Source organism: Sapajus apella, unplaced genomic scaffold (genome assembly GCF_009761245.1).
Source record: "Sapajus apella isolate SASKATOON/1434 unplaced genomic scaffold, GSC_monkey_1.0 scaffold18, whole genome shotgun sequence".
In the NCBI taxonomy this organism is placed as follows: Eukaryota; Metazoa; Chordata; class Mammalia; order Primates; family Cebidae; genus Sapajus; species Sapajus apella.
The window spans coordinates 1,745,994-1,762,373 of NW_022436958.1; the positions used below are offsets into that span (position 1 = coordinate 1,745,994).

The following is a 16,380-nucleotide window of genomic DNA, read 5'->3' on the forward strand; positions in this document are numbered from 1 at the left end:
TATATATATATATATACTGAATGCTACTCAGCTGTAAAAAGGAATGAATTGACAGCATTTGCAGAGATCTGGATGAAATTAGAGACTATTATTTTATTATTCTAAGTGAAGTAAGTCTGGAATGGAAAATCAAACATCGTATGTTTTCACTAATATGTAGGAGCTAAGCTATGAGGACACAAAGGCATAAGAAGGTTACAATGGACTTCGGCGACTTGGTGGGAACAATGAGGGGTGGTGAGGGATAAAAGACAACAAATATGGTGCAGTGTATACTTCTCAGGTAATGCTTGTACCAGGTTCTTACAAATCTCCACAAAAGAACTTGCTCATGTAACCAAATACCACCTGTATCCCAATAACTTATGGAAAAATAAAATTTTAAAAATAAAAGATATTTGCAATGGAAATGATCTGAATAGGTTATGCTTGTACTTGAAAAAGAATTAAAAATTTAAACTGATCCATAATGATTAATAAGGAGAAAAATGTTTATTTACAGACAGCAGAAATTCCTTTTAAAATACTGACTGTGAAGTGAAAATAGATCTACTTTTATAAGTGTCATCTAAACAGGAAAAAAAATCATATCCAGGAGGAGTCCATATGATTTTTTTAAAGTGGTTTTCTCCTTTTTGTGTTCTCATCTTACTCTTATAGAATCCCTTTTTTAGTTTTATATCATCTCTAGAGATCAGATGCTGAGGAACAGGAAGTACAATAAATTACTGGATGTTATTTTGGTTGCTGTCAATGCAGGGTTTGGATTAATAATGAAACCAATTAAATCCTCAAATACCTCCAATGGCAACAATAAAAATTTAATTTCCAGTGAGAAATAAGGTTAGCTATGTTGAACACCATTTGTACCATTTATGGAAACCCAAATTTTTAAACATTGAGGGATTCTGCTGTCTTGTCAAAGAACCAGCAGCTGACTGATTTAATCAAAATAATAACAAAAGAATCTATGCTTTTTTTCAGCTGTCTCATGCATCTCTGATGACAACCAGTCAGCAGAAATGATGGAATGCCTCCAGCGGACAAATGGCATGCCTCCCCTTGTGCAAGAATGCACCGTCCTGTGTAGAGAAGACTGCACCTTCACTGCTTGGTCCAAGTTTACGCCCTGCTCCATGAACTGTGAAGCCACAAAAAGTAGGCGGCGACAGCTCACAGGTACAGTGCATATTTTACTCTCTAGCACCTGGCAAGCTGATCTCTGGATCTTTTGTGTAGAATGTGAGGTCCAAAGGACAGGAATTTGTATCAGGTCTCTCCCCCTCCATTCCTGGATACATATTCTCAAACACAGAACAATGCCTGGTACATAACATGTACTCAATTAATGTTTGTGAAATAAATGAAAGATGTGAAATATTTTATAGCTATCAAGTTCCTGTCTATATAGTTTTATTACCTTTGCAGTCATAAAAGGCATTATATTCATCATCTTCTTTTGAGTAGTTCATGGCAAAGTTTGTTGTGTGCTATCATGCCAGGATCTCAGTGAGCTTGAAGGCAATCACTGATTTGGAAAGATTATCAAAAGCAGATTATCAAATGTCTTTTGCCATTATAAGCAATTTGACATTTTAAAATTTTAGTAGTGTAGGCAAAAATCAAATTACATATACTAATTATGCTTTTGTGGTATATTATTAATTATGAGTTCTGTTTTCAGCTGTAAAATTTAATGGAAATTAAAGCAACTAATTGTTTAATTGAATTCCTGGAACAATTTTTGCCTGCAGTATGCAAATCATTGATGTAATAGTGTATTTTACTACTTCCCTAGAAAAATACGCCACAAATTCTCTTAACTGCTTGTGTATTTGTATATGCAGAAAATGAAGAACCAAAGGAAAAATACCAGAATAATCATTGAGATAACAAAATTGGTGTTGACATTGAAGAATTAAGCACAGATGACCATTTGTTCTCCTGAACAGTTTAAGTGCTAATTCTGTTGGTTTCAAGACCCTTTTGTCTGAATGCATTGCTTTTCTGATCACATTTTGAATTTAAATCCCTACTATGGGCTTCAGTAATCAACTAGAGCCTTTAACAGGATTTCTGCACACAAACTGGGAGTCATTTATAAGTATAGATGAAACACATAACCATAAATAGAAACACAAAACAAGATGTGCTGTATTTCGTGCCCTATCTTCCACAAAAATTTGTGCACATATAATTTTATGCAACATTGCTTATTTCTAAGATAAAACAAATTTCTCATAGAAAAACAACACAATGAGACGGAATGTACGTGACAGGAATATCTGAAGTTCAGGGCCAATTAATGAAATTCTGTTTGCTTGTACAAACATAAAGCATCAGAAGCCATTACTCTAGCAACTCTTTATATACTTGAGATGAGAGAGAATTTCCTTCAGAGGGAAAGGAAGTTTTTAATTGGTTGTCAGTTTCTTTTTCTTAAAAGTTTGTTGATGATCTTTTATACCTACATAAAGAAAATTGAAAATATTGAAAATCCTAGGATATTTATTGATTTTAAAACCACTACCATTTATGTTATGAATTGTTAAAACTCTAATTAATTTGACTTGTATTTAAAATGTTCCTTTTATATAAATATTGAATAATAGTTGTACATTTTTTTCTGTAAACTGTAACCTAAAAATTACTCAGACTAAAATACTGTTCGGAATTTCTTTTCTAAATTATTAACTGTGATGCTTTCAGGTGGCTAACTGAACTTTGTGTGTCTTTATGTCTAAGTAGCACCAAAACAAGTTAGCCATTTCATGAAATGCATGAGTTCTTTTTTACAAAAACAGTAAAATGAATCATTTAATATCACTGTTGAAAAAAAATCCCACTAGTGAATTGAAATACTTCCACTTTTCAATACTTATTTTTTTTGTCATGAAACTAATGATTCTATTTTGTTATCTCTAGGTAATTTGGTAGTAAGTGTAATAAACAATCTCTAACATGAATGATGCTGAAAGCCTTGGACTCAAAGTCTAAAGCCATGTGACTCTCTCTTTAATGCAAACACACACACAGAAACATATAAATACAAGACACTTCATTGAATATGGGGCCATATCGGATGTTTAACTTTCTTTTGTCCATTTGTGAGAAGAGGCTTTAATTCACTGAGTATTCTAGGTGTTGTAGCCAAACTATATCATCACAGGTTTTAGACTGAATAGTAATTAAAGCAATTGTTATAGATGTCAGAAATATTCCATTTATTAGACAGAAAATCTGTCCAGATCTTTTTATATATTATATGAGATATACATAGATATTTATTTATGATAACTAGATAACTGATACACATTCTGACTTAAGGAAGAAAAAGTCCTTAGAATTGTACTAGGGATTGATTTTTAGTACTAACTTGTTCTGAATCCAATGGTTAATGCTAATTTTGATTAGAATATAATCAAAGTAAAGGACCACTGATAATTTGCTTCTTATTGTGACAACCACTTCTGAATTAACTAACTTACTCAAATCCTTCATCAGTGATGTTATATAATTAAGAAGGATATCATAAACATAGAGGCAACATATATTTGTAGAGAATATTTGTTCTGCTAGTAATTTCTAGTCACCTTGTAAATGAACATTTTTTTCCTTTTTCTCCTCCTCCATCTCTTTCTCTTTTTTCTCTTCCTCCTTCTCTTTTTTCTTTTCTTTTTTTTACAACTCCCTTTTCTCAACTATTCAATTAATATTTTTTGTTTACCATGTATGGGTGCTAGTCCTTGGTAATACCACAAGGGAATCAATAGACATGACCCATCCTAACTTAACAGAGCTTGCAGTCTAATTGGAGATACAGTGAGATTTTTACTAGAGGTAATTACAGTATAGTTTCTGCTATAGTAGCTGTTGTATTGGTTGCTATATTCAAACAAATGCTATTGTTGTAACAAATTACTACAACATTGCTGGCTTAAAGCAGCACAGATTTATTATTTTGCAGGTCTGTAGTGTGACACAGGTTTCACAGATCGAAAGACAAGATGTCTGTTGGGCTGCATTTCTTTCTGGCGGCTTCAGAGAAAAATTGTTTCCTTTCATTTTCAAGCTTGTAGAGGCTGCCCCTGTCCCTGGCTCATGTTCCCCTCCCTCCATCTTCAAAGCCAGCAACATGGCATGTCTCTAACCATTCCTGCATGTTCAAGGATGGTTTTCTGGAGGGAGAAACACGTTAGTTTTGATTTGAAGGAGAAGCAGGCATTAGCTAGCCCAAGGGAGGAGGGTAGAAATTGTGGAAGTTTCTGGAGTAAACATAAAAAGGCTAGAAGCAAAATGAGTAATTTCTAGAAACCGGAAGTGGCTCAGTATGACTGACTATTGTAACATGCTAGAGACAGAGGGGTGCAATGTAGGCCAGAGGCAGATACAAATGGATACGAATCATATAGGTCCTTGATGACCCTAGGGGAGAACTCTGGACTTCATTCTGTGCTATGATAAGCCACAGCAGAGTTTTCAGTAGACAGGTGATTTGATCAGATTTGTACTTTAAAAGCTGGCTCTGACTTCAGGGTGGTGAACAGATTGAAGGGAGTGAAGTATGACAGCAACAAGATCGTGGAGGAATCTGCTGTAATTTCAACTGGAGATTTGGAGGTGGGGCTAAATATGGGTAGCATACATTGGAATGTAAAGAAATGGACTGTTGCAACAAATCTTTAAGCATTTGAAGTGATATAATTTTGCCATTAATCTGATGTAGGGGGTTCAACAGAATAATTCAGGATATTCCAACTTTAACTTGGTGATATTGGTAGAATTGAGAAATGCAGGAGAAAGAAAGGTTGTGATGTAAAAGACGATGGGTGTGATTGGTTCCTTGGGTGTAGATTTTCAGTCTATGGATCAGAATCTTCAGCAAGAAATCTTGGATGAAGATAATAATTTAAAATTAAAGCAATATGGATGGTAATTTAAACTCTTCAAATAAGTTGTAGGATCAGAAGAGGGGAGAACCTAAGATGGTGCCTTGGGGAACCCCATCAGTTTAAAAGAGGTAGAGAATAAAAATAGTTCACCGAGTAAAAATAAATAATATATGGCAAGAGAGAGGTGGGGGCATGGGGTGAAGGTGAGGAACAAAAGGGTATGCTATGATGGAACTTGGAAAGAATATTTCAAGAATGAAGGTGTAGTCAACACTCCCAACTATCACTGAGTCATTAGATCTGAAAGACAAGTAATACAAGGTATTCCAGGGCTTTGGCTTTGTTCCTTGTTTTGTTTTTTTTGTTGTTGTTTTGTTTTTTGTTTTTTGTTTTTTTGTTATCGTTGTTGTTTGTTTTTCACTTGATAACAGTGGTTTCCAGAAATAAGTAGACAGAATCCAGGGTTAAGTGGGGTTAGAAGAGAAATGAAACTGAAGAGATGGAGACTGAAAAATTCGACAATATTTTATGAAAGTTCGAAACGGGGGTCTTGAACTTGCTAAATGTTAATAAGAAGGAGACACACACTACTCATTGATATATCTCTCAAACAGTAAATTGTCATGGCTGTGATCGAGGCTGTGCTTCTCAACTTATTCTAAGTGTCCTAATGGTAGAGGCAAGTGAATAACTTCTACCAGAAGTATAGCTGAAGCTACCACCAGATCAACTTCAGGTCCTGAAGAAATTCTTTTTTTCTCTCTTTTTTGAGACACAGTCTCGTTCTGTTACCCAGGCTGGAGTGTAGTGGCACAGTCTTGGCTCACTGCAACCTCTGCCTCCCAGATTCAACCAATTCTCTTGCCTCAGGCTCCTGAGTAGCTGAGATTACAGGCACATGCCACCACACCTGATTAATTGTTGTATTTTTAGCAGAGATGGGGTTTCATCATGTTGGCTAGGCTTGTCTTGAACTCCTGACCTCAAGCTATATCATCACAGGTTTTAGACTGAATAGTAATTAAAGCAATTGTTACAGATGCAAAAAATATTCAATTTATTAGACAGAAAATCTGTCCAGGTTTTGTATATATTATATGAGATATAATATATAGATATTTATGATAACTAGATAACTAGTATGCATTCTGACTTAACGAAGAAAAAGTCTTTAGAATTGTGCTAGGGATTGATTTTTAGTACTTAAAGCAATTGTTATAGATGCAAAAAATATTCCATTTATTAGACAGAAAATCAAGTAATCCACCCTCCTTGACCTACCAAACTGCTGGGATTACAGGTGTGAACCACCGCACCCAGCCTAGGGATTCTTATTTATTGCAGAGATAAGCATCATGGAAGATCATAGAGCCAATCATCCAGTCAACAACTAAAATTATATGTAATGCAAACCATGTGGCAATGAGAAAGGAGCCCATGTATCACGTTGTATCAGGCATTTTCAAAACAGCCATTAACACAGTAAATAGACCAATAAAGCTGCCTATATATTTTACAATCAGTCATGACTCTAGATAATGACTCACTAATGAGAAAACAAAAGGTGAAATTATTAGATCTAGGACAATTTTTAGTAATCTAGAGGAATTGTGTTAACAGCACAGTTGAATCAAGTTACAGTCTGATTTAGAATCCACTAAACATGATGACCAAGCACTTACAGCTGTGGGAAATGACACTGCATTGTCTTACTCAGAGCTGGGACCACAGCTAACAGGTCCATCAAAGTGAATTGGTAAGATAAAGTCATATTCTAGAATACTTAAGTTGGAAGAATCTCTCAAAATGAAAAAGCTTTTTCTCAAATTAAATTATTCAATGACTTGATCATTTATTTCAATTGATTGTTTGCGTAAATGTTTGAGAGCTGCCTAATGGCAGAGACTAAGATGAGTTTAACTTTGTCCATCACACCGCAAGAGACCTCTGCTAAGAAGAGAGGGAGTTAACTACTTAGACTCTTTGGTTGGTGATCTGGCAATCATTAGTGAAGGAGAATGGAGACAGGGTAATCAATCTGTTTTTTCCAGCAAACTATAGAGAAAATAATAGTGAATACATTAACTGGAATTCTCTAGCTGTAGCAAGCATCTTCTAAATATTTTATGCTACTCTCAAACATTAAACCATTTTCTACCTCATTCAAATTAACTTGAATTTCACAGTTGTTCTGAGAGTTGTTTCCATTGTCTCAGGATTTACTTTCAATGCAAAAGAGTGAAGAAAATGAAGGCTTTATTTAAGGTTTAGTACTCTAAAAGTTTGCAAATGCAAAAGTGTGAGTGACTTTTAACAAAACAGCTAATAGATATTTACTATCTCAATGTCTCTTGTTGGAACAGGGAAAAGCAGAAAGAAGGAGAAATGCCAGGATGCTGACTTTTACCCTCTAGTAGAGACAGAACTGTGTCCTTGTGATGACTTTATATCCAAACCTTATGGAAACTGGTCAGATTGCATTCTTCCGGAAGGCAGAAGAGAGCCTCAGCGAGGACTGCGCGTGCAAGGAGACAGCAAAGAATGTGGAGAAGGCATGCGCTTTCGAGCAGTAGCCTGCTCTGATAAAAATGGAAGACCTGTTGACCCCTCCTTCTGCAGCAGCTCTGGTAAGGAGATGGATGAGGAGTAACAGATGAGAACACTCACACACAGCCCCGGAGGTTTGTCTCAGGTCTAGAATTAATAGCTTTGCTCTATAATAATTGTTTTAGTTCTCTTTTGTCAATAACATACTGTCTCATAAAATATGGACAGATGAAATGCATACATCTACATCTCAATGATTATCTGGAATGTGATGGTGCTGGATCCCTGATTCACTTCATTCACTATTTCACCTTTGTTTATTAGCCACTCGTTTACTGGCGGTAAGCACTGCTGCTCCACTTCACTGAGAAAGCCAAAGCCAAGTACAAACAAATATATTCCATGCTGTTTTTTGGTGCTCTAACCATATACATAGAAGCCATCAGAGTATCTCCTAGTGTAGCTGAAAAAAAAAAAAATCAATGAAAAAGTTGATTTTAAAAGTTTTACAAGTATAAGTATACCCAAGTAAATAAAATAAAATTGTAGGGGAAAAAAAGGCAATCTCAGAGAATTTTCTGAGATGTTAATCTGGGAGAAGACTGTTTTTGAACCTTAGTTGGGAGAATTTGAAAGATCTGGGTGTATGGCAAAAGGAATGGAGGTTAAATACAGCTGGGGTGAAAGTTGGTGAAAAAGGCTGAAACCAATCATTACAATGGATCTTCTGAATTTCCTGCTCTGTTTTTTCCTTTTTTACTACTTTTTAAAAAAGATAAGTCTAGAAACAAATGGGTAGATTATGGTCTTAGTCATCAAGGTTTTGTGTAGTAGTAAGGATTCTCAGTAATACCAGAAAATCGAATTCAATTATAATGTACAAACTACATAAATGATAGTTCTTCCTTATTGCCAGCGTACTGGATCTTTACTTAAAATATACCCGTGTCATTTATACAATGAGATGTAATGACTTTTAAATTAATATTCTCATTGCTTTATATAGGCTTCCTAGGTTAGTCTACATTAATTTTTTAAGTGATTTGACTTTCAGAAACATCGAATACATCACAAGCAAATAATGGACCCATTTTAAGGTGACTCGAATCTTTGCTTTTTGGCTTGTATGTGCACATTGGTTTATTTATTCATTTGAACAAAACACTTTTATCGAACATCTACTGTGTACCTGGATGTCTATAATTTGAGTGCACAGTTAAGGGGAGGTCAGGAACTTGTGGAGTTTACTGTCCAGTGGGGGATATAAATAAAATGAATACATAAAAAGAATTTCAAGTTTGGATTATCTCCGAGGATGCTGAATAGAAAATCTTTTGATTGACTTTAGGGAAATTTTCACTGAAGTGACATAAATGTAAGATGTGAGGGTAGGAAGGAGGCAGATGTGCAGAGCACATATCAAGGTTGTTTTAGTTAGTGGAGTGTCCAGAAGGTAAAAGCTAGGAAAGATGTTTTGAACAAAAAGAGATAAAACCCTCTGTTTTTGTGTGAGAGCTGTGTGAAGTGAAGTTGAAGAAGTATGAGGAATCTTGTAGGACAAGCCAAGGAATATGGATATAATTTAACTGTAGTCATCGGCTTGAAGGTGGGGTGGGTAATGTTATCCAATTTAGGGATTTTAAAGTTCGCTTTTTACTACTATCTACAGAGTGACTTAAAACGAGGAAGGAAGCTTTTGGGAAACTCCTGTAGTTAATCAAAGAAAAACATGATGGTAGGTTAGACTAGGCTGGTGGCAATAAAGAAATACATAAGTAATTTTAAGATATAATTTATAGATAGAATTGAAAAGATTATTCCAAATGCAAGTCATCTTTTCTGTATGTTGTCTATCATTTATTTCTAATTTTGCATGAAGTTGTGAAGGGTTTTTTAATTTAGAAAACAATCATTTCAGGTTAGAAATGAAAACATATTGAAAGAAGAGAAGATGTTTGTAATTTAACCAATTTTCAATGCCATAGCAAAAGCTTATTAGGGAATCTAAAAGATATTCACCAAATAAAAATTGTGCTTTAATCAAGATTTACTATAGCCTCATAACTTTTATAGTGCTTGTATTAAGCTACTTTCACAGTATATCTTTTCAAGAATTTTTTTTAAATAGCAATTGAAAATACCTTATTGTGTCACCTTTAGGGATATGACACATCAAAGGGAAAAAATCTTTTAATGGTTACTAATAAAGTTGTAAGTTTTAATATATATATCTCCATGATTTGGAGTTGAACACTACGGCTCATGCCTGTTATCTCAGAACTTTGAGAGACATAGGTGGGAGGATCACTTGAGCCCAAGAGTTTGAGACAAGCCTGGTCAACATAGGGAGGCCTTGCCTCTAGAAAAAATAAAAAATAAGCTGGGCATGGGGGCATGCATCTGTGATCCCAACAATTTGGGGGACTGAGGTGGCAAAATCACTTGAGTCTGTGGAAGGTCAAGCATTCAGTGAGCCATGATTGTGCCACTGCACTCCAGCCTGTGTGAAAGAATGAGACCTTGCCTCTAAGTATACATATATGTGTATATGAATTAACTCACTATTAAGAATTATATTACAGGCTAGGTGTGGTGGCTTATGCCTGTAATCCTAGCACTTTGAGAGGCCAAGGCAGGTGGATTACTTGAGGTTAGGAGCTCAAGACCAGCCTGAACATGGCAAAACTCCATCTCTACTAAAAATACAAAAATTAACCAGGTGTGGTGGTGGGTACCTGTAATCCCAGCTACTTGGGAGGCTGAGGCAGGAGAATCATTTGCATCCAGGAGGCGGAGGTTGCAGTGAGCCGAGACTGTGCCACTGCACTCTACCCTGGGTGACAGAGCAAGACCATATCTCAAAAAAAAAAGAAGTTACATTTTTATTACAGTCAAACTAAGGCACAGGATAATGACGTAAATCTGGATCTCCTGATAAGAATGGCAAATGCTTTCCCTTTTAAATCTTTGCTTGGACTTCATCTCTTATTTATATTTTAGACATGAGCAGGATTACCCATGATGACATCAGGAAGACTTCTTCATGAGGATGATTATTCCTCTTTAAGCATAATGTGTTCTATATGGCCTCTATTGTATACATGTAACTGTGGAAGCACAACTCCATAAAATTTGAGTTATCCATGCTAATGGATTCTGTGGGTAATTGAAACCACAGATAATCACAGCCAATTCTACTTGGCTTTAGGAATATCACAGTGAGGACAAATATTAAAATTGCAATTTATTTATTTTTTTAACTTTAAATTGGAGTTTTTCTCCACCTGTGTAATAATAACAGGCCCAATGATGGGACTACTAAAACTGGGCAACAAAATATTCCATGACTGGCCAGGCACAGTGGCTCACGCCTGTAATACCAACACTTTGGGAGGCCGAAGTGGGTGGATCACAAGGTCAGGAGTTCAAGACCAGCCTGGCCAAGATGGTGAAACTCCATATCTAGGAAAAATATAAAAATTAGCCAAGTGTGGTGGCGGGTGCCAGTAATCTCAGCTACTTGGAAGGCTGCAGCAGAGAATTGCTTGAACCCAGGAGGCGGAGATTCCAGTGAGCTGAGATCGTGCCACTGAACTCCAGCCTAGGCAACAGAGTGAGACTCCATCTCAAAAAAAAAAAAAAAAAAAAAGGAAGAAAAGAAAAAGAAATTCCATGACAAAATTAAGATTCTTGAGGTGAGTCACTTCCAACCATGTTTCTTATCCCAGTGTTTGGTTTTATTTATTTTTTCCTCAAAGAACAGGACAGAAAAGTACTTCAGCATGCCAATACACTGAATTTTACCTCTCCCTGGCCCTGCCTTCATCTCTCCTTCTATTCAGGTCTCTACTGAGTATCTCCTCATATCAAGTCTTTCCAATTCCTCAATAATTGACCCACCTCATCACTTCCCATTTCCCTTGCCAGTCTTTATGTGGTTTTTTGTAGCACTTAATCACCAACTAACACATTATATATTTACTTTTCAGGAATGAGTGCTTATTGTCTCTCCCTGCAGTAGATAGTAAAGTTCCAGGAGAGTGGAAACTTTTAAAAAATGTCTTTCATTTATTTTCAATTGCTGTATCCACAGCACCTACAATAGTGTCAGAAATTTCATAGACATTCAAAATGTATTTTTGAAAACATGACTGAATCATCAGGTCCTAGTAATTTTGTCTCCAAAGTGTATCTCATCTTTTCTTTTCCTTTTGCTATCTTCTGCACCTGGTGATGTTATGCTATTCTGTCCTGACATATCCACCTGATATCTGTCATACCAGGAACCATCAGCCATCACACTGACACAAAAATGTGGCCAAGCCATGGGCCTGCTTGCAGCCTTTTTTGGCCCCTTTTCTATGTAGCAGCTCGACAACCACACCATCAAGGGCTTCCATGAGGATGTTCTCCACTTGGCATGCCCTTTTTTTTTTTTTTTTCTTCCTTTCATGGGACTCCTCATTCTCCAGGTTAAGTTCAGGTGCTATCCATTGCAGGAAGTCTTTCTCCTTCTTCCAGTCTTGTGATTGTTTTTAGGACTACATTTATCTTTATTTTTTTAAAAAAAAATCCATGTAAATCTCTATTTCTCTTACTAACTTGAAAGTTAGTTGAAATTCATGACTAAATTACATTCATTTCTCTATCCCTAATATCTATCACAGGCTCTGGTCCCACACAGGCTCTCAGCATATGTTGGCTGAATGAATGGAAAGGCTAGGTTAGACAAGAGTCAACACAGGTATGCTCATATACAAGTTTCAAAATGTGTGTGCAGGTGTGCATGTATGCACATGTGTTAACAGACCTTTGGGTAGAACAGCTATGTATAACAAAAGCAGATCCATAGAGAAGCCACCTGTGTAATTCAGGGACAAAGAGCACAGAAAACTTTGTCCTATTTTGCCCCTGCTGTACAATTTGGGAATAGAGGAAATGAAATCGCCTTGCTACTAGTGAATAAGCAATGTTTTTGAAACAGTGGAAGAATGCAGAAGGAACAATTTTTCAAGTGGTCCAGTGATACAAATGTGAATAAACTTTAATTCATCAAATTATAATATAAAAATGTAATCTGTTTGCTGATTCCAGATGAATTATAATTGATTTAATAGGCAATTATTTTCATTAATATATCATCCAGATATAATTTAGCATTTGCAGCTTAAAGTCAGGTCATCTCTCCCTCAGTGTGGCTGGGCTCAGGGCTTTTATGTGCTGAGAATGGGGCGAGTGCTGATTGGTTAGAGTATGCAAAAAGAGGCTAAAACAAAGGCACCGCTCAAAGGGGCACAGCAGTGTAGAAACCAATTAGGAAAAGGTAGCTATATATAAAAAAGGTGAAGGGTAGGAATCACTCAGAGGAAAGTACACCAAACAAGCAGAGAGATTTTCAATCTGGTTCGAGGATTTACCTGGGACTGTCTTCAGCTTGAAGGTCAAGTTTCACTGGGGACCTGTCCCTGTCTACCTAAGATTTGTCTGCCTTCTGTCATTATTATTTTCTTTATACATTGATGAACACTTAGGTTGATTTCATATTTTGGCTATTGTAAGTAGTGGGCGTATAGATATCTCTTTGCTGTATTAACTTTATGCCTCTTGGATATATATCCAGTACTGGAATTGCTGGATAATACGGTAGTTCTATTTAGTTTTTTGAGGAACTTCCATACTGCTATTCATAGTGATTATGCAAATTTACTAACAGTGTATGAGGGTTTCCCTTTCTCAGTATCCTCACCAACATCTGTTATTCCATCTCTGTTTGATAAAAAGCCATTTTTACTGGGGTAAGATATCTACTGTGCTTTTGATTTTAACCTTATTTAATCCCTGAAGCCTCAGCCTTTATCTACCCTACTCTGAACTCCAGCAGTCCTGGGTTCTAGAATATCTCAATAGATGCCATTTGCTGGCAGAGGTCTTCTGCCTTCTGTACCTATCTACTTTCCTCCTGCTTTGACTTTAATTTAATTTAATTTGCAACCTAATTCTCTCGTTGACTCCTAATAACCTTTCTGAGCTTATATTAGAAATATCACCCTTTTTGAAAAAACCACAGGCAGTCTTGCCAGGTAGCCCTTTCCCTACTCCCCAACTCCTAGAACCCACTAGGAGCTGAGCTTGTCTGCTTAATGTTTCTTAGCAAGATATATGTTCTCAGTCCTATGCTTCTCCTCTTTTACCTATCTTATTGCTAGACCATCCTGCCACGGAGGGCTGCATGCCCCCGAGAGAGGGACCATGAACACTTCATTACTCTATCATCACAAACAGCTGACAAAGTGTCAGCACGTCACACATACTCAATAATGGCTCACAAAACACAGATTGTAAATTATGCTTATGAATAATTAATTTTAATTTACATATGTGAATTTGTTCCCTATGACTACTTTACCAAAACTACAAACTTGGTGGTGTAAAATTTACAATGCACAGTTATTCTCACACAGTTTTGAAGGTAAGTAAGAAGTTCAAAATCTGTTTCACTAGGTCAAAATCAAGGTGTAGTTAGGGCCATGCTCACTCCAAAGGCTTTGGAAGAAAGCTTTTTCTGTTCTTTTCCTGTTAGTAGAGTTGCATTCCTTGCATTCCTTGGCTCATGGCCTCTTCCTGTGCCTTTAAATCCATATGTAGGATCTGGCTTCTGTATTACGTTGGGTTCTTCTGTAGCAAGTCTCCTTTTGACTCCTTATAAAAACACTTACAACTACCTGACCTATGTGGATAATTTAGGGTAACCTTTCTGTGTAGAGAAAAACACTCTGACTGTGTTTTTCCTCTCCCCACACAGCACCACAACACCAATCATCAACACAGAAAAATACTCTGTGACCAAATGTATGGGAGTTTTTCACCGCACACCCAGCAGCAGACACCAGTTGCTTGTCCTCCATTCTAATACTGTCTATGTGGAGATAATAGCAGATACCACAGGTTGGCAGCTAGGACCCCAAAACTGCCTCCCATACCTCCAGACATTGCAGCTCTGGACCTCCAAAAATTTTGACCAACTGGCTTCAAGTTGGGGTTCCCGTGACTTCCTCTTTAGGTTTGATTAATTTCCTGGAGCAGTTCACAGAAATAAGGGAAATACTTACTTACATTTGCTGGCTTATTATAAAGGATACAGATGAAAAGACAAGAGGGGCATGGGGGTAGAGGGACAGAACTTCCATGCCCTCTTTGAGTGCACCGCCCTCCAGAAATTTACATGTGTTCAGCTATCTGGAAGCTCCCTGAACATGGTCCTCTTGAGTTTTTATGGAAATTTCATGAAGTCAGCATTCCTTCCATAGGATATAGGGCAGGACCCTCTCTGGGGAGGATCTTAAGGCCCACAATCTGAATAAAACTGAAAAAAAAATGTATAAAGACAACATACAGGATGGGAGAATTATTTGCACATCATATATCTGATAGGAGACTTGTATGCAGAATACATAAAGAATTCTTACAAGACAACAAATAAAAAGTATTTGCCTTTTTATTCTTGATATGTGATCCAAGGATTTAAGCAGTCATTTCTTCAAAGACAATGCAAAAATGGCCAGCAAACACATGAAAAGATGTTCAACATCATGTCATTAAGGAATTACAAAGCCCAATGAGATACTAATTCATACCCACTAGAATGGCTATAAACAAAAAGACAAAAACAGGTGTTGGTGAGGATATGAAGAATTTGGAACTCTCATACATTGCTGGTGGGAATACAAAATGATTCAGCTGATTTGGAAAATCATCAGTTCCTCACAAAGGTAAACATAGAATTACCCTATGACCCAACAGAGATGAACAATATATCCAAAAGAAAATTTGTACACAAATGTTTAGTAGTCCTATTCTTTATAGCTAGAGAGTGAAAACAACCTAATTTTTATTAGCTAACAAATGGATAAATAAAATGTATAGTTCCTCCATAAAGCAATATTATTTGGCAATTAAAAGAGTGATGTACTAATTAATACCTGCTACAACACAGGTGAATACTGACTTTATTAAACAAAAGAAACCAGTCACAAAAGACTAAGTAGTGTATGGTTTTATTTACATGAAACTTCCAGAACAGGCTAATTTACTGCTATGGTCTGAATGTGTATGTCTGTCCACAATGTATATATTGAAACTTAATCCCCAATATAACAGTACAAGAGTGGGACTTTTAGGAGGTGATTAAGTTATGAGGACTCCACCTTCATGAATGGAAGTAATGCCCTCATAAACAGGCTTGAGGGAGCCTGTTTGTCATTTTTTTTTCCTTTTCTGTGTAAAGACAAAGCTAGATGTTACAATGTGAAGAAAAGGCCCTCATCAAACACTGAGTTTGCAGCACATTGATCTTGGACTTCCCAGTCCCCAGAACAATGAGAAATAAATTTTTGTTGTTTACAAATTCCACAGTAATTTATTTTAATTTTTAAAAATTACTTAAGTACATATCAACATAAACTAAGTATAACCTCCTAATGCTTATAGGATATAAGCTATATGAACTGAGATATGACATTTCATATATTAAATTTTGAAATGGACTGTGCTCTGAGAAATAGCCTCAGATAGCTGCAAAACTCAGCTTTAGGCCATTAATTCTTCAGTTTTTACTCTGGTGAAGTAAAAACACATTTACCCAACAAGTTTCTCTAGCACACCCAACAGAAGAGGAATTGCCCAAGGACTGCCTGATGGGTAAAATCTCCTGCCTGAGGGTGGAAGAAACTCAGGGCCCCTGACCCTAACTTACCTTTCTCTCTCCCAGTGATTCTTCAAATCCCCAACTGCCAAGACATTGCTGCTTTAGAAAGTTGGGGCATTAGCCAGGATTGCGATGATATTCCATATTTATTTCAGAAAGGTAATTCTGACTTCAAGGTGGAGGCTAGATTAGAATACAATCAAAGGTAGGTAAACCAGCCAGAAGAGAGTGACAGTG

At 36.5% G+C, this 16,380-nt stretch overlaps 1 protein-coding gene across 2 annotated transcripts in view; it reads left to right on the forward strand.

Annotated features, from left to right (window-relative positions):
* The window catches only part of THSD7B (thrombospondin type 1 domain containing 7B), an 835,144-nt gene that overhangs the window by 593,186 nt on the left and 225,578 nt on the right, over window positions 1-16,380 (forward strand). For both annotated transcript variants that reach the window (XM_032286329.1, XM_032286330.1), the window contains exons 13-14: window positions 985-1,179; window positions 7,256-7,519. In XM_032286329.1, coding sequence (XP_032142220.1) covers window positions 985-1,179; window positions 7,256-7,519 — 459 coding nt within the window. The remainder of the gene's footprint in view (window positions 1-984; window positions 1,180-7,255; window positions 7,520-16,380) is intronic.